This window comes from Callospermophilus lateralis, chromosome 6 (assembly GCF_048772815.1).
Source record: "Callospermophilus lateralis isolate mCalLat2 chromosome 6, mCalLat2.hap1, whole genome shotgun sequence".
NCBI classification, from domain to species: Eukaryota; Metazoa; Chordata; class Mammalia; order Rodentia; family Sciuridae; genus Callospermophilus; species Callospermophilus lateralis.
In genome coordinates, this window is record NC_135310.1 from 148,544,632 (window position 1) to 148,569,600 (window position 24,969).

A 24,969-nucleotide genomic window follows, 5' to 3' on the forward strand; every position below is an offset into this window, starting at 1 on the left:
AGAGAGAGAGAGAGATCCACGAACATAACTACCTTACTAAAATACTTATTTTTTAGACAAAAAGAGATTATTGGAAAATGGCCCAGAACGGGAAGTTAGGAGATCTGGGAGACAGAGCCATTATCTTCATTTAGACACTTTGACACAGGTAACTTTTCTTCTGGATCCTCATTGTCCTCCTTCGGAAAGTGAAGAGTTTGGAGGACCCCAAGTTCCTCTCCCTTTCTCTAAGTATTCTTTAACACCAATTGTATGTGAGATTCTTTGGTCTTTGGCCAAATTTTGACGCAGAAACCATCATCCTCAGTGGAGGTCAGACACAGGTAACAAATTCTGAGATGGCAAGGAGTTGTTTGGGGCATGTATAAACTTTCAAAGGACCAAGAATCCTCCAGTTAAGCTATCTTCATAACTTCTTATGACATTTGAACATCAGCCTCTGTCTTTTCTACCTTCCTATGTTATTCCATCACCTCCCCCACAGAAATAATAATAATAAGTAATAATAATAATATGAGAAAAAAAAATCTCTCATGTTTTCTTCCTCCTCGGTCCTTGGAACCTGGCCCGTAGTCACTTCCTCTTCATCCATGGCTGCATCATGTGACCTGTACAAACAGAACATAGACACACCTCAGGCTTTGGGGCTTCCCTAAGAGGGATTCTCATGTGGGTAGAGACCCAGCCTGATGGGGCAGCAGTGGGAATTCAAGGACACTGTTTCTCCAGCAAGAGGAGTTCTGAAAAACCCAGCCCACAGCTGCCAGGGCAGGAAGCCAACTGCCCTCCTCCTTTGATGGTGCTACTGCTGTTGGTAGCTCTGCATCTGAGGCAGTGGTCTTTGCTGCTTTGGTGAGTGTAGGCTGTTCACATGTGCAAGGGCAAATGCTGAGACCTCAGAGATGGAAAGGAAGGGACCACGTCCAATTAGAGAGGAGACGGAAGAAGGGTGAGTATCCACCTAACTGGGGTCAATTCTACCACCTCTCACCAAATCAAAGTATATCAACCCAGGTGGAAAAGTACTGACATATGGATTCTATTTTTTGTTTTTTTTGTTTTTTTGTAAGCACAGTGTAGGGACCTTCTTCTACTGAAAGCATAGCATTCAATTTCTAGAATGGCATCCATTCAATCAATCAGTTAGTACCTCCATATTGATTGATCACGAATCTTTGCATAAGCTTTGAGATTGATAAGATTATATTAGCTCATTATCTTTTCTGCCATTTGCCAAATACTTTCAATCCTACTCTGAAAACTTTTCTCAGCTTGGTGTCTTATCCTTCATTCTGGAAATTAGATCCCCTGTAGTTTGGTTTGGTTTTACCATAGCGATCTCATGCTCCCGAGTCTAGGCCAAGTTTACCATTCAGACCCTCCACTTTCACCAGTTTTATCTCTGATAGGAAACATTAAATATCTTCCGTTCATTTTATTTTGCTGGAACTCCCCTTCCTCAGAGGCTGCAGTGATTGGTGACATAAAGTCCTACTTGTGGCCTCTTAGGCTCTGATTTTCTAGAACTGCCATCTCCTGGTCACTCAGTCTTAGGACCACCCTTGTTTTCATCCCTCTCAACAAGGGTTTGAGGCCAGAACTCTCCCTTGTTGTTCTGTTCCTCACCAATCCAGCCTCCCCGGCAGTGTCTCGGCATTTATTTAGTTTTGCAGGGTAAACATACTTCCTATTTATGTTTCCACTTATTTTCATCTTGATGTGAAACTCCCACCCAATTAGGTCCTGCCTAGGTCACACACTAACTGTAATCATAGCACCTTCTCTTTTCTGCAGTGCGTACTTTGGGCCTTTAAGGAATCATTTGTAAACTGAGTAGCAGCCCTATACCCTCCCGTTCAAGAGCTTGGTCAATATGAACTCCTGAAATCTGTCCCCTCAGCAGTCCCTTTCTTGATCATGCTGTTTAGTAACCCAAGCCCCCTGAGGCTAACTGGGATCAGGTGCCAGGGGCTGGAGATCCCTCCTTTTAGGAAGCACAGCAGAACAGGAAGGCTTAGAGAGAAGGAGAAATCATGGTGTGAAGTTCTGACAGAAGAGGAGAGAAGGACAGTCCTCCTGGTAGATCAGAGTCTCCTCTAACCAAAACCAAGCAGTTGGTGGAAAACCAGGAGATTCCCACCTACCCACTGCTGTGAATGATGTGGTCTGAGTGCACCCCAAGGGCCTATTGTGATTAAAGCCTTTGTCCCCACTGTGGTGATGTTGGGAGGTGGCGGTATCTCCTGGAGACGGGGTCTAGTGGGAGACCTTTGTTCATTGGGGTCCTGCCCTCAGGAAGCAGTTCTCATGGGACTCAGAGGTAGCAGCTCTAAGAGCCTTAGCTTGGCCCCACTTGGCCTTCTCTCCTTTTCTGGTTTGAGCTGTCACCACATGAATGCTCCTCTACATACACCCGTCCTGATGCACTGCCACTTGCTTCCCCCATCAGAGACCAAACCAATGGGGCCACCCAGCTTGGACCTGGAGCCTCCACAGCTATATTATAAATAAACCTTTTCTCTTTGTAAAGTTAGCTGTTTCAGGTACTTCATTACAGAAATGAAAAGCTGACTAATATCACTAATACTCTAGAAAGGCACCATCCCCAGTCTTTTGTGTTGAGCTTCAACAATAATTTTACTCTGTGGAGATTTAACATGTATGAGTACCTCAGAAATTTGTTTTTCTTTTTGCTTCAAACATGGGTGGTATGGAGTGGGTCCTTAGTTTTGAATTCTCACAGAGCTGAGCAGTTTCTAAGTTTCTTAAGTCGTCTGAATTTATCTCTCTGTTTCTATGGTACATGGGAACTGTTTACTTAGTAATAGGTCATATATCTAAGTAAAACAGAGTTCATAAAATGGATTTCAATCTCTGGGAAATAATATTATTTGTTATAACATTTCTTGATTGAAGAGAATTTTTTCCCAGTACAAAGTCTGCTAGTTGGAGGCGATGGATCAGATCCATCCCCAACTTTATAGTTCTTTCTTTATCCTCCATCAGATGTGCCAAGGACTAGAGAGATTTTAGGCCAAAGATTCAATGTTCATCTACTGGTGTGTCCAAGAAACCACTGTTTTAACCAATATTGCTATAGGTATCATGTATAATTATACTGTATTATATTACTCAATAGGCAGAACATAGGATAAATAAAAACAGTGTTCTTAAAAATTTACAACTATGAATCTACAACTACAAAAGCTTCTGAAGGTAAGTTTTTGTTGTTTTATTTTATTGTTGTTTTATTATGTTTTAGGAAAATCTTAACATAATTCTTTTCCAGTACCATCCCGAAGTCACTTGGCTAGACTAATTTTCAGTGTATCAATTTATGATTGTCCTTAGGAGAAAAAGCATCCATGGTCTTGGGACCTGACAAAAGATAGCTTGATCCCTGGCTAGTGGCCCTAAGGATATAGGAAGAGGGGGTGTGGACCCTTGCCTGGATCGGGTAGGAGGAGAATCTGCCTGGGGCCCATCTAGATGGTCAGACAGCGCAGGCCAATCTCACAGTGATCTGCCAAGACCGCTTCCCCTGTCTGTTTTCTATCATTGTTTGAAATCAATTCCATGCTCCAAAAGTAGAAATGGAATCTTTCTAGGTGGGTGGGTTATCTTAATAATGACTCCGGTGCAATAGCATTTGTATCCCTGGCACGCAGGGCCAGACCCTGCCACTGTGGGCCTGGGAGGACTTCGTACGCTTGCCAAGTTTCCATTGAATTCTTGGTCTCATTTTCTTGTAACTGTCCTTCTTGCTCTCTTCTCACTCACCCACTGACATTGTAAACGAGGGTGGAGGAGGCGAGCAGATGTTCAGCAACAGTGGCCCTGACATAATCATCTCCCTTGGGAGGCCTGCAGGGTCCTAGTTTTATAGAGACTTATCCTCAGACCAGCGATGGTATTTCTGGGACATGCTTTCAAAGGGCAGAATCCCATCTGTATCCAAGGTCTACTGAATGAGAACCTATTTTGTAAAGATCTCCAGATTTTCCAAGATCTCCGTTTTAGCACTATCCAGAGGCACATACTGGTTTGAGAAACACTGCTTCGTAACAGTGACTCTTGACCCTGACGGCAAATTAAAATAACTGAGAAGCTTTAAATAACACCCTTGTTAAATCCCCGTATCTCCAGAAATGTGGACGTAATTGGTCTGAAGTGGGTTTGAGATTTAATATTTTTAAGACATCTCTAGTGTTTCTACGATGTGAGGCTAAGGTCGAGAACTACTGTCACAGAGATACCTGGCACATTTAACTGGTCACAGCTGATAGTTTGCCTGGTATCTTTGATCACTTGTTTTTGATCCTGGTTGGTGGCACCTAGCCAGGTCACACACTCAGAATTTCAGAGAAAGAGATCCCAATGAATTCTAGCTTCACACTAAGTTCTTGACTCCATGCACCATCTTTATCCATTTGCTGCAGGTAATTAGTGACTATTACTTTAAATCACCTTCAGCTAGGAAACTGGTAATTTATGCATAAAGTGGAAGGGAAAGGTGGAAATACCCACACAGAGGAGAAAGATGGTGATTTTGTGGGGAGATTGAGACTGACAGCAATGGGGACAACTCTTGCTCGTAGGCAAGTCTTCTGATACTCAGACAGTCATCTAAGGACCTCCGGGATCTTAGAAGAAGGGTGTGTTATCTCAACTATGAAAGGAGAAAATTGGCACCCAACACTTTGAGTGCCTTGCCTAGAGTCTTGGTGACATGGAACCCAGGCAGCCCAACCCCAGAGCTTATCTCCCAGCCGCTGCCCCCCACTGTCTCACAGAAGGTCTTCTGTGACTTGCTGCTCTCACAAAGAGCTCCGACTGCGGAAGGATGAGAGCAGAGAATTTCAGTTTGGATTTGGACAGACAAGGTGACTACCTCTATGTTGTCATAAATCCAGAACAGGAGATGTGGAGAGGGACTCACAGTCAAGGGAGCCAGATGATGGATCGTTGGGCCTAAGACAATCCAGAAGTCAGTAAGGACACTGGCACAGCCGCCTGTACTAGGACCAGCCCAGACAAAACAGGCCTCTTGGCCACCCTGCCGAGATGTCCGCCTGCCTTGGAAGAGTTGAAGTGCGTTCCCTTAGGTGGGTCTGAGGCCAGGTGAGGGACACACCCCGGCTCTCTCCATTCCCTTTTCCAGGGTCTCTCCCTCGGTCTGCGTTGCCTGCCCTCACCTGCATCTCTTCTTCAACAGCTCTGCAACCAGAAGCCCATATCATCACCTCCCATACCCCTGAGCCTCCTGGTACAGTGCCCTCACCTACAACTAGTGGAGTCACTCCTTCTCTGCTGTCGCTGGAACACCTCTGCAAAACGCCCCACTTCAGGCCTGGAGAGGAGGACCCTCGGATATCCCACCACCGCTCTGATTGGAGACTGGGAAAGCTTAAGGTATGGACAACGCAAGCTCCTCATCCTTCAGAAACCCAAGGTCCACGTAAAAACAAAACCCTAAGGCAGAGGTTAGAACACAAAACAGCAGTATAATGTAAGTCTGGCATTAGGAGGCACAGGGGAGCCATGGAGCATTTGGAAAGGACATCAGGTCCAGCCTGGGCAGAGCAGGGAAGGCTTCCCAGAAGAGGTGAGCTGAAGTGAATGAGGAGGCGAGACCTGGGAAAAGACTGGGGGTATGAGAAAGAAGCCCACGGAGGGCAGAAGCAACAACAGGCAAGTAAAATAAGTAAACTGATGCTGCCGGGGCCCAACTTAAGAAGAAGGTGAGAGAACACGAGACGGGGACTGGGTCACGGAGAACCTGGTGTGTCGCACGTTCTACGGGCTGGCCTTGCTTCTGTAAATGGGAGATTAGAGTGTGATGAGCAGAGGAGGACAGGGGATTGATCTCCGTGTCCACATGGATCAACAGGCCACTCTACTTGGTTTTCAGCAATTTAAAAGCATTTGCTGCCATTGCAATTTTGAGGGATTCGGTTTCTCTTTTAATTGTTGTTTAATTATTTGCAATTAATAAAGATCTGTTTGGTATTTAACACATTTCACTTATTCTCCTCTTCTTTTTAAATTTATTTATTTATTTTTAAATTTTTTTGCAGGATTGTGGGGGTGGGGGGTTGACCCCAGAGATTCTCTACCACTGAGTTCCATCCCCAGCCCTTTTTATTTTAAAACAGGGTCTCACTAAGTTACCACGGCTGGCCTTGAACTTGTGATCCTCCTGCTCCAGCCTCCAGAGTCACTGGGATTACATGCCTGGCATCCATTATTTTCATAAGGAGATAAACATATCAAAAGAGAAGAGACGTACAGTCCTATCACTCATGTGACCATCTGCATTTACAGAAGCATCTGAGCGTCCCTAAATTGACTTAGTTGTAGTGGAAAATTGGAATATAGCCCCTAAACAATAGGGCATGTTAGGAAGAGCTTTGTGGGGCTGGGGCCGTAGCTTGGTGGTAGAGTGCCTGCCTCGCATTTGTGAGGCTCTGGGTTCAATCCTCAGCACCACATAAAAATAAATAATCAAAGATATTGTGTCCATCTACAACTAAAAAAAATTTAAGAAAAAAAAGAAGAGCTTTGTGTTGAAAGTAGTGAATTCAAGAATAATAAATAATAGTGAAATTTTATTTTTAATTCAGTGGATGTTTAAAATTCATTGTGGGGTAACAATTTAAAAATTAAACATTATTGAACTCAATACAATTGATTGAAAAAGTTGTTGTTCTCTAAGTATTCCCATTTTTTTTTCCTGTACTTCTTACATCTGCCAAATTTCAAATGGAATTTTTCTTTCTTTCTTTCTTTTTTAAGTATAGATTTGTGGAGGGCATCAGAAAATCTTTACTCAGAACTCCAAAGAGCCACAAATAGTCAGAATTAGCTGTCAATGCATTTGAAATGTCAAGATATCTTTTTTTTTTTCTGGATAATTTTCTACAATATGGAATCTTGCTTCGGGAACTATAATTTTTAGTATTTTATTTTTAAGTGTTTGCTTTCCTATAGGACATTGCCTTAGCGATCTTCTCAACCAAATACTCCAAGAGTAGAAAACACATCGTAAGTCCAAGTTGCTTGCTTATTTCTCCAGGGTCTCAGCCTGTCCTCAGAAATACACACTGTGGTGCCAAGCCTTCTAAACTGGGGGCATTTTGCACACAGCAGCTTAGGGGTCACACCTATTCAGGCAAAGGCAGAAGATGCCCTCTCTATTTGGGTGGAGCAGAATGGCCGTTGAGCTAGTGGTATGGGGGACTGTAGCTGACTCTCTGCCTTCTTTCAAATGCACAACGAGGGCAGAATTCCTGGACATCTCCTTGAGTAGGAGACAAAGGTCACATTTTGCAACCTGACTTTCTCGTACCTGTGGTTACTTTTCCAGCAAAAGCATGTTCTAGAGGTAAGGTGCAGAGGGGGAAACAAAGAGGAGAATAAAGTCTTCCCTTCCAAAATTAACTGAGGATTATTCTATGAAGAACCTATCTGGTTCTACCTGCCTGGGATAAGAAAGCTTGGCTTGCTCACATCTTCCCACCGCCCAGGACCCTGTCTAAATGAGAATCCCAATGTCAAGTAGAGCCTGTGATTCTATTTAGTAAATGCTTTTTTAAGCTTGAGAAGCAACCTAATAAAAGAGGGATAAAAACTCATCTGGGAATGCACTGCCGAGATTGGACTAGCTAAGAGGGTCACCTGAGCTCATTTCCTTCAAAAAGGAAATCTTGTCCTTGTCCTTGTAACAGCTTTTGTCCTCCTGGCTTAGGTAGTAGGAGACTCTGCTACCATTTTTTTTTTTTTCATTTCTAGAACAATATTATCTTGTTCTCTGAGTCCTGAGCTTTCTAAATAAGATGTACCTTTCAAGTTAAATAAGATGCTGTCTGGGGGGAAAGGGGAGATGATTTGATGGAGTCCTTTGGGAATGCCAGCTCATCCCAGGCCATGCCTGGGCCTACTTTGGTAGGACTTCTCCCAGTCCTTTGGCTAAACATCCTCAAACACCACTGCCTTCTCGGTTGGAGTAGTTTTTCCTTCCATTTCCAGAAAAAGTGGAGGAAAGGGTAAGAAAGAAATATCTTTGTACACAAGAGAGAAATACACTGACCCCATTTCCAGCGGTTGACCTTTTCTCCAAACAGGTAGATGCTGACACTCAGGAAGTAGCTGGAGGAGAAGAAGACTGTGAGGCCCAGCGGACTGAGTTTCCCAAGCACAGGGTACACCCACCGGCCAGTCTCGGAGTAGATCCACAGGACCCTGTAGAAAGCAGCAAGTGACAACCATTGGGAAAAGACAGACAGACTAGCCACTCTCTCCCCACCGTCAGAGGAGCACTAGACAAAAGCAAGCACGAGGAGTGTCTGTCCACAGATTCCCACAGCTCTCTAGCAGTGTGAGTCTTCTCTTGGTAAATTAACTTGATTTAACAAGACATCTAATTTCATGGGGTGGGTGGGGCCTTTCCTTCCTGATCCATTAAAATCAAATCTTGGTGAAAGAATAAGGGAAACGAATCATTAGTGAAGGAGAGTTTGTGAATCTGTGAATGAATTATTCCTCCCCTGAGACTGACGGTTTGCTGAGACCAGGGACCTGCTAAGATGGCGCCATTTGCTGGCTCTCGCCAAAGAAGTGAAGGATTTTTTGTTTTTGTTTTAGTACCTAAGAGTAAGAAAGAGCTTCCCATGAGCTCTCCAAATCCTTTAGGACTAGGAGGAACAGAGATGGAGAGATGGAGCTTTATTGCCCTGATACAGTAGGCCTGGGTTTAATTGTTGGCTCTAATTTTAGCTCAAGGATATAATTATGGACAGAGTGCTAAGTAGGAATGGATGGATTTACAGGGAGGCCCAGATCTTGTTCCTGTGAGATTGACTGTAAGTCATTTCCGAAAGCCAAGAGAAGGAAAAGAAATGCTAGGAGAGAAGCCGTGATATCTCTAAGCGAAGCCTAAAAATGTGGTTTGCTGGAAACCAAGATGCTTCACTGGAAGATGCCAAAGTCTAAAATAACTTTAAAAATTAAATATGGGGAAGACGTCGCATCAGCCACAGTTTGTAATTGGTTAAGAGTACAGAATCTGGAACCAGGTTTCTGTGATTCAAATCCCGACTCTGCCATCTACTAGCTATGTTACCTGCAGTAGTTTATCCAACCTTTATTGTGTAAAGTGGGGACCTGAGCAGCACACACCTTATTGTTGGGGTCTGTAAACAAGTCTGGATGGCGCCTGGCATTCTGCCAGAGGGAATGGCTTGTGAAGTAACGCCAGCGAGCCATTAAGTGTGGAGATTCCTGATTGGTTGACTGCTGTATCTAGTTTATGTTAATTAGATAAGCTGTGTGGAATGTATATATACCCCTCCTGTCCTACAATAAAGGGCTCCCACTCCTGCTCTTTCAATGTACACAAGTTGCTCGTCATCCCCCCCCCCCCCCCCCCCCCCCGTTATTTTGCTGCAGCCGGACTGCGGCACCTTATGAGGCTCTTGTAAGAAGAAGGAAGGTAACGCCTGTTAACTGCAGGTGTGTGTTCTAAGGAAGCTACCTAGAACAGTGCCTGACCCACTGTGATCACTGACAAGAGTTCCCAGCTTCTGTCTCCACAGAGGGGTGGCACCATGAGAATCTTCTCAGCAACTTTTCTTTGAGTCTGCTGATCTCTTACAGCCATTGAGACAAGCCAGGTTCTGCTTCAGAGTCAGCACTCAATTGTGACTATGCTGGGTTATCAAAAGAGTTAAGAGAGGAGAATGAAGTTTTGAGATTAATTAAACTTGCAGAAGCTCAAGTGTGATCTCTGTCATTTCAAATTCTTCGTTAAATGTCTCAGGAAAGAGACAAGAGGTAACATTCAGGCCCAGGAGCAGAGTGAAGCCAAGGAGGCAGTTGGGGTGTAAACTCAGGACTCATCTTTGTGCATCAAAAGACATAAATCAACAGCATTAAAGGGTACCAATGGGAAGGGAGATGAAGTTTGCAAATCATATCTAATAAGGGGCTAATATTCAGAATATATAAATAAGTCATATAACTCAACAAAAAACTTAAATAGCCCAACTGAAAACAGATGAAGGACTTAATAGAATTCTGCAAAGGAGACATACAGATGGCTAGCAAACCCATGGAGTGATGGCCAACATCACTAATAAATTTTGATCACTAAATCAAAACCACAACAAGATGCTATATCACTTACCTGCATTAGGATAGTCAGTATAAAGAAAAAACAATAAGCAGTGAGGATGGGGAGAAATTGAATCCTCCTTGCATTGTTGGCAAGAATGTAAAAAGGCGCACCTGCTATGGAATACTATATGTCCATTCCTCAGAAATTAAACTAGAATAATCATATGATCTTGTAATTTCACCTCTGGGTATATACCCAAGGGAGGGATTCAAAGAAATACATGTGCATTCATTAGCAGCATTATTCACAGTAGCCAAAAGGTGGAACCATCTCATGCATCCATTGTTGGATGAATGGATAATTAAAATGTGGCATCCATGCACCCATTAAAACCGAAAGAACTCAAACTTACGCTACAACATGGGTGAACCTTGAGGACATTATGCTAAGTAAAACAAGCCAATCACAAAGGTCACCTGCTGTAAAATTCGAGTTATATGAAGAAGCAACAGAGACAGAGGGTGGAATGGTGATCGCGAGGCATTGGGACTGTTGTAAAAACGGTTCGGAGTCTCAGCTTTGGAAGAAAAAAAAAAGTCCTGGATGGATGGTGGTGGTGATGGAAAACCACTGACCTGTATACTTCAAAGTGGTTAAAATGGTGGATATTATGCCATGTGTATTTTATCACAATTTTAAAACTTGAAGGAGATGTCTGTCTGTGGGCTGTACGAGTGTAGGTCTGATACATGGTCCCTGGTCCTGGTCCTGTTTATACCACTTTGTTTTCCCAATCCTATTTCGATGCTCCTCCCAGAATGATAGATAATGAGATGACTACAACAAGAATAGCTCTTGCCATTGTTACTATTATTGGAAGCCTTGTCCGAGGGAGGCGTTGTGGAAGGCTAGCCACAGGGCTTCCTGCCTGCATGGCTGCTTCCCACAGCAGGGCAGAGAACATCCCAGAGGCAGAAAAGAAATATCCCCAAGTCAAGAGGGCTTCAGCAAGGAGATGTGAAAACACTCCAAACACATCGTATTCATTTGTTCAGTCGGTTTATTTCGTATACCTGAGATCAGGGCTTCCCGGTTCCCATGCACATTTATATAAGAGAGTCTACAAACAAAGACATCCCCCCAGAGGCCTGGGAAGCTCTGTTTACCTCAGTTTTTGTTTCCTTCAGCATAAGACACGTAAAGGAAAGTTCCAAAGGTGACGGAGTGAATTGCGAGTTCTCACAGAGACGGGGCTGAGGAAGTCATAGATGGGCTGGCTGAGGGCGGGGAAGGTCATGGAAATAGAACTGGGAGGAGGGAGAGGAACTTGAGGAAGGGCCCTCAGCAGGGGGGCCATGCTGCCCAAGAGAGAAGGGAACTTGGCCCTCACGGGTCCGTCTCTCAGCCCGCGCCAGCTCTTGGCTCCCTCTTGCCCCCACAGCCAATCCCATGTCATTCTATCTGAAGGTCCCTCCAGCACCTGCTTTTCAGGACCTTGGTCCAGGCCCCTTCATGCCGCCTGTCATTCTGTCCTTTTCTCCCGTCTGGTCTTCTTGCTGCCCTCCCTTCGCTTTCCACCCTGCAAGCCACCAGGAACCAGGCATCTGTCTAAAGCTATCCTTGTTCAAGGTGTCCCTGTTCATGACACCTGCTGCTTTCAGGAGCTCTGCATCCAGAAAATTCCAAGACTCCTTCACCTGGCCTCCCTGGCCCTGCCTGCCTGCCACCCTCCTGCCCAAACCTACAGTCCACCCCTATTGGACCCCTTCTGGGTTTTGAATGTAGCAGTTCCTGGGTTTTTAACCCCTGCAGTTATCTCCTCCTGCAACGTCTCCAAAGAGTTTATCTCCTGGGACACACGTCTCCTTGCTCTTTGCCAGGCTCAGCCTTGCACTTCAAGTCTCATCTTGAAAATCCACTTCTCTAGAAAGATCTCCTGGAGAGCCTTACGCCAACCTCCATTCAGGTGGGGGCTTACGGCACCGGCTCCCCACCCTGGAGCTCACCCTTGTCGCTGGTTGGAAGCTCTGCATTGGACAGGGCTGGTGTTTCCACCGCGCACATCAGTTTCCCAAGGACCCAGGACCAGCCAGTTCTTCCTGCTGCAAGTGATGGCTGTCAGGGTGGTCTGTTGGGGCTCACACAGTTACAGTAGTCAGCTCTCCCCACTTCCTGAACCACCACATCACTGTCGCCTCTGGAATTTGAGAGCTGAACCCCCCAGCCTTCCAAGTTTGGATTTCACTGAATTAATACTTTGAAGAGGCCAATGTGCTGCCCCTCAATTGTCATGGAAGAATGTTTTATGTCCTTCTAGAACTATCTGCCATAGGAATCTTTGGGTGCCAGGCTGGAAGGCCACAACATACATACAAATATATAGTAATTAGAGTTTCTTCATTCTGAACCTCACAGCATCAACTTGGTGCCCATGGAATTCAGATCTCCTCTCTTATCAGTAAGGAAGTAGTGGCAGTCTGTGGTTAGAGATAAGGAGATAAGGAAGTTCTGTGGGCTTTTGGCATATCATTTTTGAAGTTTTAACCTTCTTTCCTGTCATGTCTTTCCCACTCAGCAGAATAAAGCACAATAAAAGAATAAAGAAGCTATAATTTGTCCCCCCCAAATTCACGCAAGAGTTTAATCTCCAAAGTCTTCTGGTATTAAGTTTTCACCCTTTGGAATGGAAATTTAATCTGACTGTGGTGTTTAGAGACAAGACTTTGGGGAAGATTAGGTTAGGTCATTATGGTAGAGCCCCCATGATTGAATTGTGGTGGCTTAATAAGGTGAGGAAGAGAACACAAAGACACAGAAGTGTATATTTGTTCCTGCCATGAAGTGATACAGCCAAAGGGGGCCCTCGACCAAACCTGTGCATACTGTTTAGATTTCAGCTTCCAAAACTCTAAATTAAATAAAACTCTTTTCTTCACAAAATAGTCTGCATCTGGTATTTTATTATAGTAATGAAAAGCTGACTAATACAGAAGAGAAACTTCAAAGCAAGAATATTAAACAAATAGTTTGCCTGGATTTTGACAATATCAGGAATGAGAAGAGCTGTTGGAATAGCAACCCCTGAATGGAGATTGAAAACACTTGCCTAAACCCTCCCTGACATACCTCTTCCATTGAGAAGCTTCCTCTCCACTTAGGGACCATGGGGTTCTTGTTCAGTCTTTGTTTTCTACCACCTGATGATCTGATCATCCTCTGCTACCTTGGCTGGCCTCTGGTCCCTCCTGTCCCTTACAGGAGGGCACCTCCCAGATGGGCTTATAGCTTCTCTCCTGTTCCCTTGTCTCCCCAGTCATCTCATCTGACCATGAGGGTTCAACTCCCTGAATCTCCCAAACTCCATCTCTCTTAAGTCGGCCACCGTGAATTTCCAGATTGGAGCTCCTGCAGGCCGGGAGTCCCACCTGAATGTTATAATTGCCTTGGGAGTTTTAAAAATTCCAATGCCCAGGACATATCCTGAACCAATTGAATGGATAATTTTTGGGGATAGGACCTAGGTATGGAATTTCAAACTTACTTCTTTACTTACACCCAAAACTAATTCTTTCCCTACTCATCTTCATCTAGTCATGGAAATACTGTCTTTCCAGTTCATTCACTGAAAATTCTTACAAATATCCCTAATTTTCCCTTTGCATTTGCTGACTGTGTGTCAATTAGTCCATAAACCCACTCTGTTCCCTCAACTATGTGACTCAGGTCCATCTCTTATTTCTGACTGTACAGCTCTTAACCTCTTGAGGCTGTTCTTGTTTCTAATTTCTGTTACAGACGCTGTGCTATGACAGGAAGGAGGTCTGGACTGGGAGGATGGGAAGTCTAGGTAACATTTTCCCCTCCTGGCCCTCCACCACTGGCCCTCTTTGAATTTGCATCCCAGCCTGGCTGGACCCCAGATGTTGATTATAAGGATGCTGGTGTGGCATCCTGGCATTTATTTCTATACATTCATTTATATGAGAGCTGAGGAGTCCTTCTTTGGAAAGTGAAACTGGGATCCCAATTCCCACTGAGATTGGAAGTTATAAACTATGGTGACCTTGATGAAGGTCATATTTCAGGAAAGGTAACAGCGGCTCTGGAAGGAAGTTTACCATAACATATTTATAGGAGAAGAGGGACTGCTGATGCTGGGTATGGCAAGAGGCTGGTCTAGAACTCCCCTTAGGCCAGCTTTTGGTGATTGTCAATGTATTCTTGGATGTGTAAGTGTGCATGTATAAATGGGGCATAAATTAAAAGGATCGCTGCACTCGTAGGTGCAGGAAGCTTTGCAGGGAGACCTCACCCGAGTGAGCCTAGAAGACAATGCCTCATGGGAGTTGCTTTTGGGAAGTGACTTCACAGACGTCTCCCCAGGGCTGAGTTGCAGCTGCATATCTGAGGGACACTTGTGCTGAGTATGGAATGCCTTACACACTAGCAGACACACACCTCAGCAGGTTTCTAGTCTTTCAAGAGCAGAGGATGGTGTCCTGCAGGCCAGCTAGGGCTATTGTAGAGGCCAGTGGCATTGTTCTACTTCTACCAGCGGGGGGGCAAGTGAGGAATGGCAGCGTTGGCAGCCTTGGCCAGAGGAAGTGGCGTGACAAATCTTAACGCGGTGCCAGGTGGACAAGTTGGGCTCAGGGGCTGGGAGTTACGCTCTGCCATTTCTAGGAGCCTGCAATATTCAGTATGGAGTACAACGTGGACATGTAGTGGCCCTCAGCAGATTACTGGAACTCTTCAGGGATAGAGTGCTTAAAGGAATGGACTACACCAGCTAGGCCAAAGGGTGCTCCAAACTCTCAGAAGTGGGATACACTGAAGTGGAAATAACCTTGGGTGGAGAATAAGACATTGGGACTAAGCTAGATAACACCTTGGCTGAGGTTCACTTGCACAGTATGACTTTACTTCACGTTGCTCCCATCTCTCAGTCCAATCCACTTTCAGCACAACTGTCAAGACTCTTTAAGGCAAAATCATGTGGGATCCAAGTCATTAATACTTCTCACTCTTGTCCCCACCCCACAGTAACAAACAACAGCAACAATAAACTCTCCAACTCTGTCTACATATATGGTTCCATTCAATTTTTTTTTTTTTTTTGTACTGGGATGGAACCCAGGGGCACTTAACCACTGAGCCACATCCCCACCTCTTTTTAATTTTTGAGATAGGGTCTTGCTAAGTTGTTGACGGCCTCACCATAGTGCTGAGGCAGGCCTTGAACTTGTGATCCTCCTCCCTGAGCCTCCCCAGTGGCTGGGATTGCAGGCATGCACCAGTGCACCCAGCTCAACTTAGCCATCTTTTGACTTCACAGCAACGGGAACATGATAGGCACTGGGTAGAAACGGTGCTTAGAATCCTGAATTTGGATCTTTTCCCAGGATAGTGAGATACAGTCCAGTCCTCTTCCGATGTTGGGCACTGACAGTGAGCTCCAGCTCCCAGTCGGTCACATGACCAGCAGGGGCACACCAGCCCTCCACAGAATCCTGGCTGCTGAGCTGTGCTGTTCAGTGGATCAGGTGGATTCAATGAATTTTCCACTTAGGAAAGTTTCAACTGATGAAGAGTTTGTTGGGATCAAAGCTCATTATAAGTTAAGGAACATGTGCACATATCTCCTCTGGTTGGCACCTATAAGCCCCCATGAGTGGGTAGTTCCAGGGCTAATTCCTATTGGTCTCATTTACTCCCAGGTCCAGCTGAAGAGAGGTACGTACGACCCTTGCTTCCCTGTGTTCTGCCACCTCTTGCCCTTGGATTGTGCTCCTGGGTTTACATTCTCTGACTTGTTGTAGCTTGGATCCTGCTAGTCCTTCCCACAGTTCTCAGCCAGATGTCCCCTCTTCCTCCTCTTCCGTGTTCCTGTGGCTCCTGGTATTTTTTAATGACATTTTATTACTTTCCAGCTTATGTTCTTACAACATGGATGCACAGCTCATTTCCACTTATTAAGTATAAACCCCACGCAGGCTGAGGCTTGGCTTGTGTGGCTGCTTTTCCCAGCAGGACCGTGCTGTGTTAGAAGAAATATTTGTTCAATCAAAGAAGAAATAAAAACCAGCAGAAGGAATGTTTCTATTTTTCCTGCTCCTCACCACTGCCTCACAGGGCGCTAGGTGAGGTGTTTTGGGGCGAGAGAGCAGGAAGGAGAGAACAGCTCCCATCCTCACAGGTGACTAATGCTTTCCAAAGGAAGTGAAAGATTTGTAGTCATTACTACTTTGCAAAGCTTTATTTTCCCACTTCGGGGCCAGCCCTCCGATTTTGCAATCTGAAAAATAACAAAAAGCAAGCAGTATCTGGATGGCAGTCCCCACGGTCTCCGGGGCTATTTTTAGGTCATTGTAACATAGTTTTAGCAGTGAAATGCTTCTCCAGCTCAGAGTTACTGCAGTTTTTCTCTGACTCATGGTTGTTTCTCACGCTCCCTGTGCCCACAGCCCATGTTTTTACCTCATTCCTGCTCTGCCATTTCCCTCATTTGACCACCCAAATTGGCACACCTGACAGCTGGCCCGTTGCCACCGCCCAGCAGCGTCTCCATGGGTATCCATGGTGTGTGGGACTTGCTGATGGTTGTCTGTGGCCACGAGGGCCCATGGGCCCCTGCATGATGTGAAAGGGTGGAGATGGCAGGCAAAAAAGAGTCGAAGGTCCCCTAACCAGAGAATGGACAGAGATGGGGAAATTTTCCCCAATAGACCAGCATAAAATGACCTCAAATAAGCTGATTTGATTTATTCTAGCAAAAATGGAGCAGGATGTACCAAGTGCTGATTTAGTACTTCTCATCAATACAAGGACCAAATCATCCCAGCTTCCCAGCAGCGGGGCCCACCCTGTTGGCCCCAGGGCTCCATCCCTCCAATCTTGGCTCCGTTACCATTACTCTAGTGTCCCTCCAAGCACAGAACTGGGAAGAAAAGCACGATTTTTAGGCTGCAGAATCTGTTCTGGCTGCCCAGCCACCAGCACTCAACTGGGTGGTTTTGCACATGCTGGGAACTGAACAAGTGCCTGGCCCTGGGAATGCAGTGCGTAGAGAACGGAGTCTGGAGATAGGAGACCTCGGTTTAAGTTGACCCAGGTCCCAGCTTTGCGTGTCCCCCCAACTCTGCTGTATGACCTTGGACATGTTGTCTAACCCATTGGAGCTCCAGTTTTTCAATGTCAGGTGCGTTTAGTCAGATTTACATTTCTGTGACCAAAATACTGGACAAGAATAACTTAGAGGAAGGAAAGTTATTTTGGTTCATGGTTCCAGAGGTTGAGCCCATACTTGGCTGAGTCCATTGCTCTGGGCCCACAGTGAGGCAGAACTTCATGGTGGCAGAAGAGATGGAGGAAGGCTGCTTCCTACATGGTAGCCAGGAAGCAGAGGGGAGAGAAGGGGACCACAGAGAATATGTACCCTTCCAGGGTATGCCCCCAGGGACCCCCTCCTTTCAGCCACGCCCCAGCTACCTACAGTTATCACCCAGTCAGTCCATTAAAACTGAGGTGGACTCTTTAGGGTACCAATCTCTATCCGACCATCTCACCTCTGAACATTTCTGCATTAACACAGGAGCTTTCAAGGTACACCTCACATCCAAACCGTAACACCAGGAGATCTCTAAGTCACCCGCTGCCATTCACACACTCTGCTTTTATTTGCGGTTGGTCAGTATTGTCATCTGTTGCTACCATCAGCCCCCCTGCAGTTCCACAAACACCAACATCGATTCCACTTTATTCCTCTTCAGTCTAATTTCCACACTTCAGCCAGCATCATCTATTTTTTCTTATGTAAACCACAACGCTTAACTTCTCTGCTTAATAGTTTGAAAGTCCAAATCCATTGTTGTGATTCATGACCTAGCCTTGCCCTGTCCCCCAATTCAGCTGCACCCCCGATTCCCTGGCCCTATGGAGCTGCTCTTCCCTCTATCTGAAGGTCTTTCCATGTCTCTTATGACTTATTCCTACTCCCTCTTGGGTCTCAGTTTGGTAAACCGTTCCCTTTAGAAAACCATTCCTGAGCATTCCTGGCACCCAGGGCTGGTCTCACCACTCTGCCTTCCGACTGTCTGTTCGCACTCCTCTTCCCGAGACAGTCCTTAAACACAGCAGACCACGTGTATCTGGTCACATCCTCGGCATCAGCACCACATGGACAAATAACTGAGTGGACATTGGAGGTGCTCACACTCCACTCCCCCATTGCACCTTCTTCCCCAAACCCCTGATCCTCTGCATCGTAGGAACTTGTGCCCAGGTACTGACAAGCCAAGACTCCCTGGGCACTGCTTTTCATCATTATGACCACTACAATAGGTGCTCTTCAGGCCTCCAAGAGGAAAAGAAAATCAAGGTTGGATCTGTGAGTTGATGATCAACTTTCAAATCCTTAGGTAGAAAAAGGTAGTGTGCTAAAGGTACTAACTTAAAACTCCAACAATTGCATTTGGTCAAAAAAAAATTGAAGTCTACAAAAGATAGAATGTACAAACAGATGCTTTCCACTCTCATTCTCTTCAACACGTAAAACGGAGAGGTATATCTTTATGCGCATATACTCTAACCTCAATCCAGGTCCCCTCTATATTGAAGAATTTATTCCATGATGTTAAGTCACATATGACAACCATAAGGCATATACCCTACCACAATCCAGTCTTATGCTGCGGTGAGACATTGCTATGGATCACACAAGTTTTTCTCCGGAGAATTCATGGTGCTGGTCCTCAGCCTAAGCCCTGCTCTCTAAAAACGTCCTTTGTTAAAATGCAAAGGCTCCCAAGGCTGAAGAGCAGTCAAAACACTGGGGTCTGGGTAGATTTCCTTAGCAAGTGTTTTTGTTAAGATGAAAGAGCAAGAAAGACTTTGTGCACCCCGGGAAAAGAGCCATGGAAAGTGGACAGGAATGTTAGGGAGAAACCAGCACCTGAGTTATGAGTGCCAAGCTTATTTGCTCTAAAGCAAAGTCTGTGGAAATCCACCAGGTAGGTGCTGTTGGAACCGCGTTGTTGGGCATAGGCTCTCCCTGTCTTTCTCCTGCTCCTGCTCTCGAAGCTTCCATCCCTGACAAAACTGCACTGGATGAACTCACCCCCTGTACAGGGACTGAGAGGTTCTCCAGATGGACATATGGGAAGAGCTTATTCGAGCCTAGAGAGGAACAGGATCATCCTCCAGTCTGCAGGTCTCCTACTTGGTGTGGTCCCTCTGGTAGGAGCTTGCAGCTGGATGGGAAGAGCAGCAAGGGACCTTGCCTGTCACTAGGTGGAGGTCAGGCACATTCCCTGATTACAGACCGGGGCCAGCATTTCTGAGTGTCATGTCGCCAGGTGGCTGAATGATGAAATCTAGGCCAGCTACTTGATTCTCCCCAGCCTCCCGTGAGGCCATTCTGCAGGACCCTGGGCAATCGTCCCAGGCCTTCCAGGTGCTCCAATGGCAGATGTGGATGCAAATAAGCCCACCATGACCAGGCCCCAGGAAGGGCCAAAACACACTCCACCTGTCAAATGCCTTTTTAGATGGAAAGCATTTACAGGCCTCAGATCATTCAGCCACCCAAATATTTTAATTCCAAATGGAACCAAAGACAAACATTTTCTTGGGAAAGCAACATGTGTGGCTTTGGAAAGATTAATTTTTCATAAGGGAGTGAGAAGAAGTCGTGACTTGCCATGTTTGCGCTCACACCTGCACGTTCATTCCTATGCACGTGAGCATGCCACAGGTGTTGAAATCAAGCGACAAGTATTCTTCTAACCTAGAAGCTTAAACATGGTCAAACGCTCTTTAAACCAACATAAAGAGACTCTGACAGAATGGTACGCTTTTGTGGAATATTCCAGAAGGTCCTGAGCAAGCGTAAGGTGACTTCCTCTGTGCAGTTCTTACCTGGCAGTGTAAGCAACAGTGCCAGCAGCCAACAACGTGATTCCTGTCTTCTTGGATGGATAGTGATGTGGCCTGAGGATGACTTCAAGCAGCGAGAAGGGCAATATGAACGTGTGCTGGAGGAGAAAAGATGGCAGATCATGAGGGTGTCCTGCTGCCCAAGGTACCCATGATTCTCACCTCCTTCTCCAGTCTGCCCACTCACACACTGAAGGCTGAACTTTCTACAGGTGGTTTAGATCACGCTCCTTGGGGCCCAAGACCTACAGTTTCTCCCTATTCACTACCATATTGGTCTAAACTCCTCTGTCTGGCTACCAAGGCTCTTTATAATGTGTCATCAACCTTAATGGCCCTGCTCACTGCCCACTGCCACTGCTATCCTCTTCTAACACACATGAGCAAACACACACATGTGTACACACATGCACACACCTACACATGAAAACACAAGCACGCACACACTCATACATTCTTTCAAATATACAACGTCCCATGCACATGCGCTCTCTCTCTCTCTCTCTCTCTCTCTCTCTCTCTTTCTCTCTCTCTCTCTCTCTGTCTTTCTCTCTCTCTCTCTCTCTCTCTCTCACACACACACACACACACACACACACACACACACACTCACACACATTCAACCTCCGCAGGAACAAGACTCTCATTCTCCATTGTACTTAACCTATTTCCCCCACTTCCAACAGTGCTCCAGGCAGGACTAAACTCAGTCACGTGCTGCTACATGCAATAGGGGACACAGGGGTAAGACATGTTCCCTGTCCCCAGAGCTTGTGGACCTGCACCCCAAGTGCCAGACTGCATGGCACAGGGTGTGATGGTAGAACTGGGTGACCCTCTATCCGTGTGGACCTTGTCTTCTCTGTTTTCTGATCCTCTCTGTTCTTTGTGGCCAACGCAATCTCCCAAGATGATGCCTCTGAATTCTCCCCATGCTAGTTTCTCTCACTCAGTTCTGCTGCCATGATATCCTGCACCCTGCAGTCTGGCACTCGGGGTGCAGATCTACAAGCTCTGGGGACAGGAAACACATCTTACCTCTCTGTATCCCCCACTGCACGCAGCACCGTGTGACTGAGCTCAATCCTGCCGAGGGCGCTAGGTGCTGTGGGGTGTGCATACACCTCCCTGGGTAACCTTCCACGGCCCCCCTTCCCTGCATCACCCCTAGTTATAACCATCTGTTTTCTCACATCTTCCAAACTTTTAAAACTAGACTTGTAAAAATGACATAAGCCAGGGATCCACCTTAGGAGGGGTGGTGTTTGTGGAGACTACTGAAGCTCACCCCTTCTTGGCTCTGGAAACTCATCTGGGAAGGGTCACTGGAGACACTGAAATGCCCTTTCATTTACTGAAAACATGCACAAACCCCTCTGGCCACATTCTGTACTTATTGGCAATTTCCAATCGTATTAGAACGTTCTGTTTTTCAGAGTCGCAGTTATTATTCCTCTTTCATTCCTGCACCCCAATTTCCACAGTCTTGGCAGCTTCTTGCATATAAAGTGTCTGCTTTCCAGCTCCATTCCACTCCTGATCCTGAGCCTCCAGGTAGCTGGCATGATCACAGCAGTGCTCAGAGCTCGGGAATGTCACTGGGCTCTCATTCCACGTATTTGGAACAACAGTCCTCAGCTCCAGGCACTCTTTACCATCAGGTGCCATGAGTCTGGTGCTCAGGAGGCATTCCCAAGAGGGAGTAGGTTCCTCCCAGCCCAGACCAGCTAGCGAGGGCACCGTTAGATCATCAAGATGACCCTCTGATGACAAGAAATGTGACAAGCTTTGATGGGGCAGGGGTGGAACAAGAAAGATTAATTCTTGGGGGTAGAGAAGGGGGTGGCCATCACTGGGGAGAGAAGACTTCCTGGAGGGTGACACAGAACAACTGGGACCCACATTTTAGTAACAAATCCCAGTGGGACAACATTGCTGACAAACCATGGCTGTTCTGCCTCAGCTTGGTCCCAAACACGTCGACCATTGGATGTGCCAGTGGAACAATGTCCAAGCCCATTGTTCGTGTCCTTCTTTGGTCTGAGTTTAGGCTGCTGCTCATCTGTGTCCTCCTCCAACAAAGGAGCACCGGTGTTTGAGGACACAAGCTCCCAAACCTAACCTGGGGCTAGTTACTAGCTACCTCTGACCTTCCTCCGTCCTTCAGCTTCAGGGACACAGGCCTGCCAAGTACTTAGTCACGGGCCCCGTGAGAGCCTCCAGTGACATTCCCTGTGGATGTCACTATTATCAGTGTGACTGCCATTCTGCATCTCACTGGTGGGCCCAGGGGTCAAGGCCAAGGGTCTGGGATAGTGTCTGTCCAGGTGGCTGGGTGTCCGCTGGCCTGTGGTTTGCAAGAGGCAGCCATGTGCACGCTGCTGGACTGTGGGACTATCCTCCTGGGCAGTCGTGGGGGCTTCCTCCCTTGGGGGTCGAGGGCACTTCAGTGACTGATTTCCATGCTCCCTTTATCCAGGGGCCACCTCAAGAGGCGAGAGAGAGCACTGTGTGCGCGGCACAGCCATCTGCCTCTCTGCCCGCGCGCACTCTCTGCAGCCAGAAGGAAGCCTCGGCTATTAAGAGCCATTAACAGGCCCATTATGCTGACCACTGATCTGACAGATTTTATTAACCTCGCCCACAATCAGCAGCTCCCTGTTCTCGACATTAATGATCATCTGGAACAGGATTCCTGTGGGATAATGTAGCGTGTTTGCTTTAGGAGCAAATGAGTCTGTGGTGATTAATGCTTTTACAATAAACAACTTGGGAATGCATGGCTGGTCACCTCTTCAAGGAGTCTGCCCTTTGTATGTGACATTCAATTGGATTTCCAAATGAATTCCCCCCGACTGGCTTCTGGGAAATGGACTTGGGTGATGTCATTAGTGATGGGCCATAGGCGGTGGCTTCACACTAGCTGGAGGGTCTTTAGAAGAACCACATTTTCTGGTGGGGGCAGGGTGGGCCTGGGAGACAGGAAGACCCCATTCTGTGAACTTTCTAAATATTGAGCTGCCCGTAAGGGGCCAAGAAGGACCGAGGAACCTCCCGGAATTTCAAATGTACTTGAATTTCCACCACACATTGACATCAGTTATATAACCTTTGTTAGATAGCATATTATATCCAAAAAAAGGAAGGGAAAAAAATCAGTAAGAGAAAAATCAAATATGCTTTATGCTTCCAAAAAATCTAATAATTAGGCTGGGATTGACACAAATTAGCATGCTGCCAAAAATTACGGAAAACAGTGACTCACTCTGTATTTCAATTAACAGTTTCTCAGTTTCCCTTATAAACAGTGAAACTGACAAAAATTAATTATCTCAGAGGGGGTAAAATATTTCCTTTCAAAGTAAACAAAGCACCCAAGGGCTGAAACAATAGCACATGTAAACAGAGGCATGAAGTTACGTTTTCTGTCAGTGGAGTCCTGTGTTTGGGGGGACTTTGCTCTGAGTGTCTCCTTTCAAGTGCATTGGTCAGAAGGACAGCCTTGTTCTTTCCCCATCCATTACTCCCGCCATTGTCCCTTCCCCTTCCAGCCTTTGTATAATTTCCACTTCTATCTGAATATCTTGAAGACAGAACCATAAGCACTGATTTAAGTATTAGCAAAATAATTGCACTTGAGATTCTCTGGTGGCAAAATAGCCTTGGAGAGCATTACTAAAATCCACCAGCCCATAAAACATTCTTAAAAGCTTGCATGAGTGAGTGGCAACTTGGAAAGTAATGATAATGATTTAAGAACTTGTTTCTACTCACCCCATAGCAGGAGATAAGTAGCTTTTATAAACAATTTCTTTGCATATGAGGCTAAACTTGGAGTGGAAGCATTTGGCCTGACTCCTGAGAAAGGGGCAAGCCTTTGTCACCAAGATCATCTGTGGAGCCCCAAGTCATGGATTCTCCAAAGACTGGATCCATAAAGAGGGGAGGGTCACACTCCTCCTAAGAGCACTTAATTTCCTCCAGTGAAAGAAATTCAAGAAGCTGACACATTTTACAAATCCCATGATTTGTAAATATAATATAATCTCCTTCCTCCGTTATATTTTACCATCAAGCGCTCGCTCTCTCTCTCTCTCTCTCTCTCTCTCTCTCTCTCTCTCTCTCTCTCTCTCTCGTGTTGAGTTGACTAAAATTGCTACACAGGCCAATCATCAAGGGGCTTCCTTCTTGAATGCCCTGCCATAATACTGTCCACTTCCTGTGTGCCTCACATAACACTGCCCACCACTTCCTATGTGCCTCGATCTTCTTGTTCTTCCCTCTGTTCAGGCAACATGTGGATTTGAGAATTAGTTCCTGATACTGGCTTTCCCCAGCTGAGGTCCATTCCTTCAAGTCTCTAAGAGAATGCCTTTGGATTATTCATGGTACTAACAGATAGATATTTTTAATGAAGTTTTAATGTACTGACAAGATCTCATCTGGGCACACAGAGGAAGATTTGGGGCTTATAATACATTAGATGTATCTTCTTTTTTAATTTAAAAGAAGAGCCATCACAGAAGCTCTGCAGAGACCAACACATCATTAAAACATCAATTACAGTTTTAAATACAAAGAAAACAAACGTGGAAATGGAGGCAACACAATCTTGATAGAGTGTCATTATACCCAGGCTTCTTGTTACACTGTGGGAGCATCCCCTTAAGTTTAAAAACTGCCTGCAGTAAAGACTTGGAGTAATAGTTACTCCTTAAATTCTAGCAATGAAAGCCCTGGTTTCTGTGCTACCACAAATAATCTCCCTCTCTCTACATCCCCCACACCTCACTTTCTGCCTCTAACTCCCTGTAAGAACAGTGGCGAAGGTCTTGGACACACTTCCAGAAATTTTTATATTTGAAACAGAAACCATCTCTAGGTTCCTTATCCTGTAAAAGGCACAATTTCTATTTACGTGA

General features: G+C 45.7%; 1 protein-coding gene across 1 annotated transcript in view; it reads right to left on the reverse strand.

Moving 5' to 3' along the window:
* Window positions 1-326: 326 nt before the first annotated feature.
* The window catches only part of Adtrp (androgen dependent TFPI regulating protein), a 48,572-nt gene continuing 23,929 nt past the window's right edge, over window positions 327-24,969 (reverse strand). Inside the window, exons 2-4 of the mRNA XM_076857909.1 lie at window positions 20,030-20,145; window positions 8,090-8,241; window positions 327-608 (exon numbers count right to left, since the gene is read on the reverse strand). Of these exons, the coding sequence (XP_076714024.1) occupies window positions 574-608; window positions 8,090-8,241; window positions 20,030-20,145 (303 nt within the window). The 3' untranslated portion in view covers window positions 327-573. The remainder of the gene's footprint in view (window positions 609-8,089; window positions 8,242-20,029; window positions 20,146-24,969) is intronic.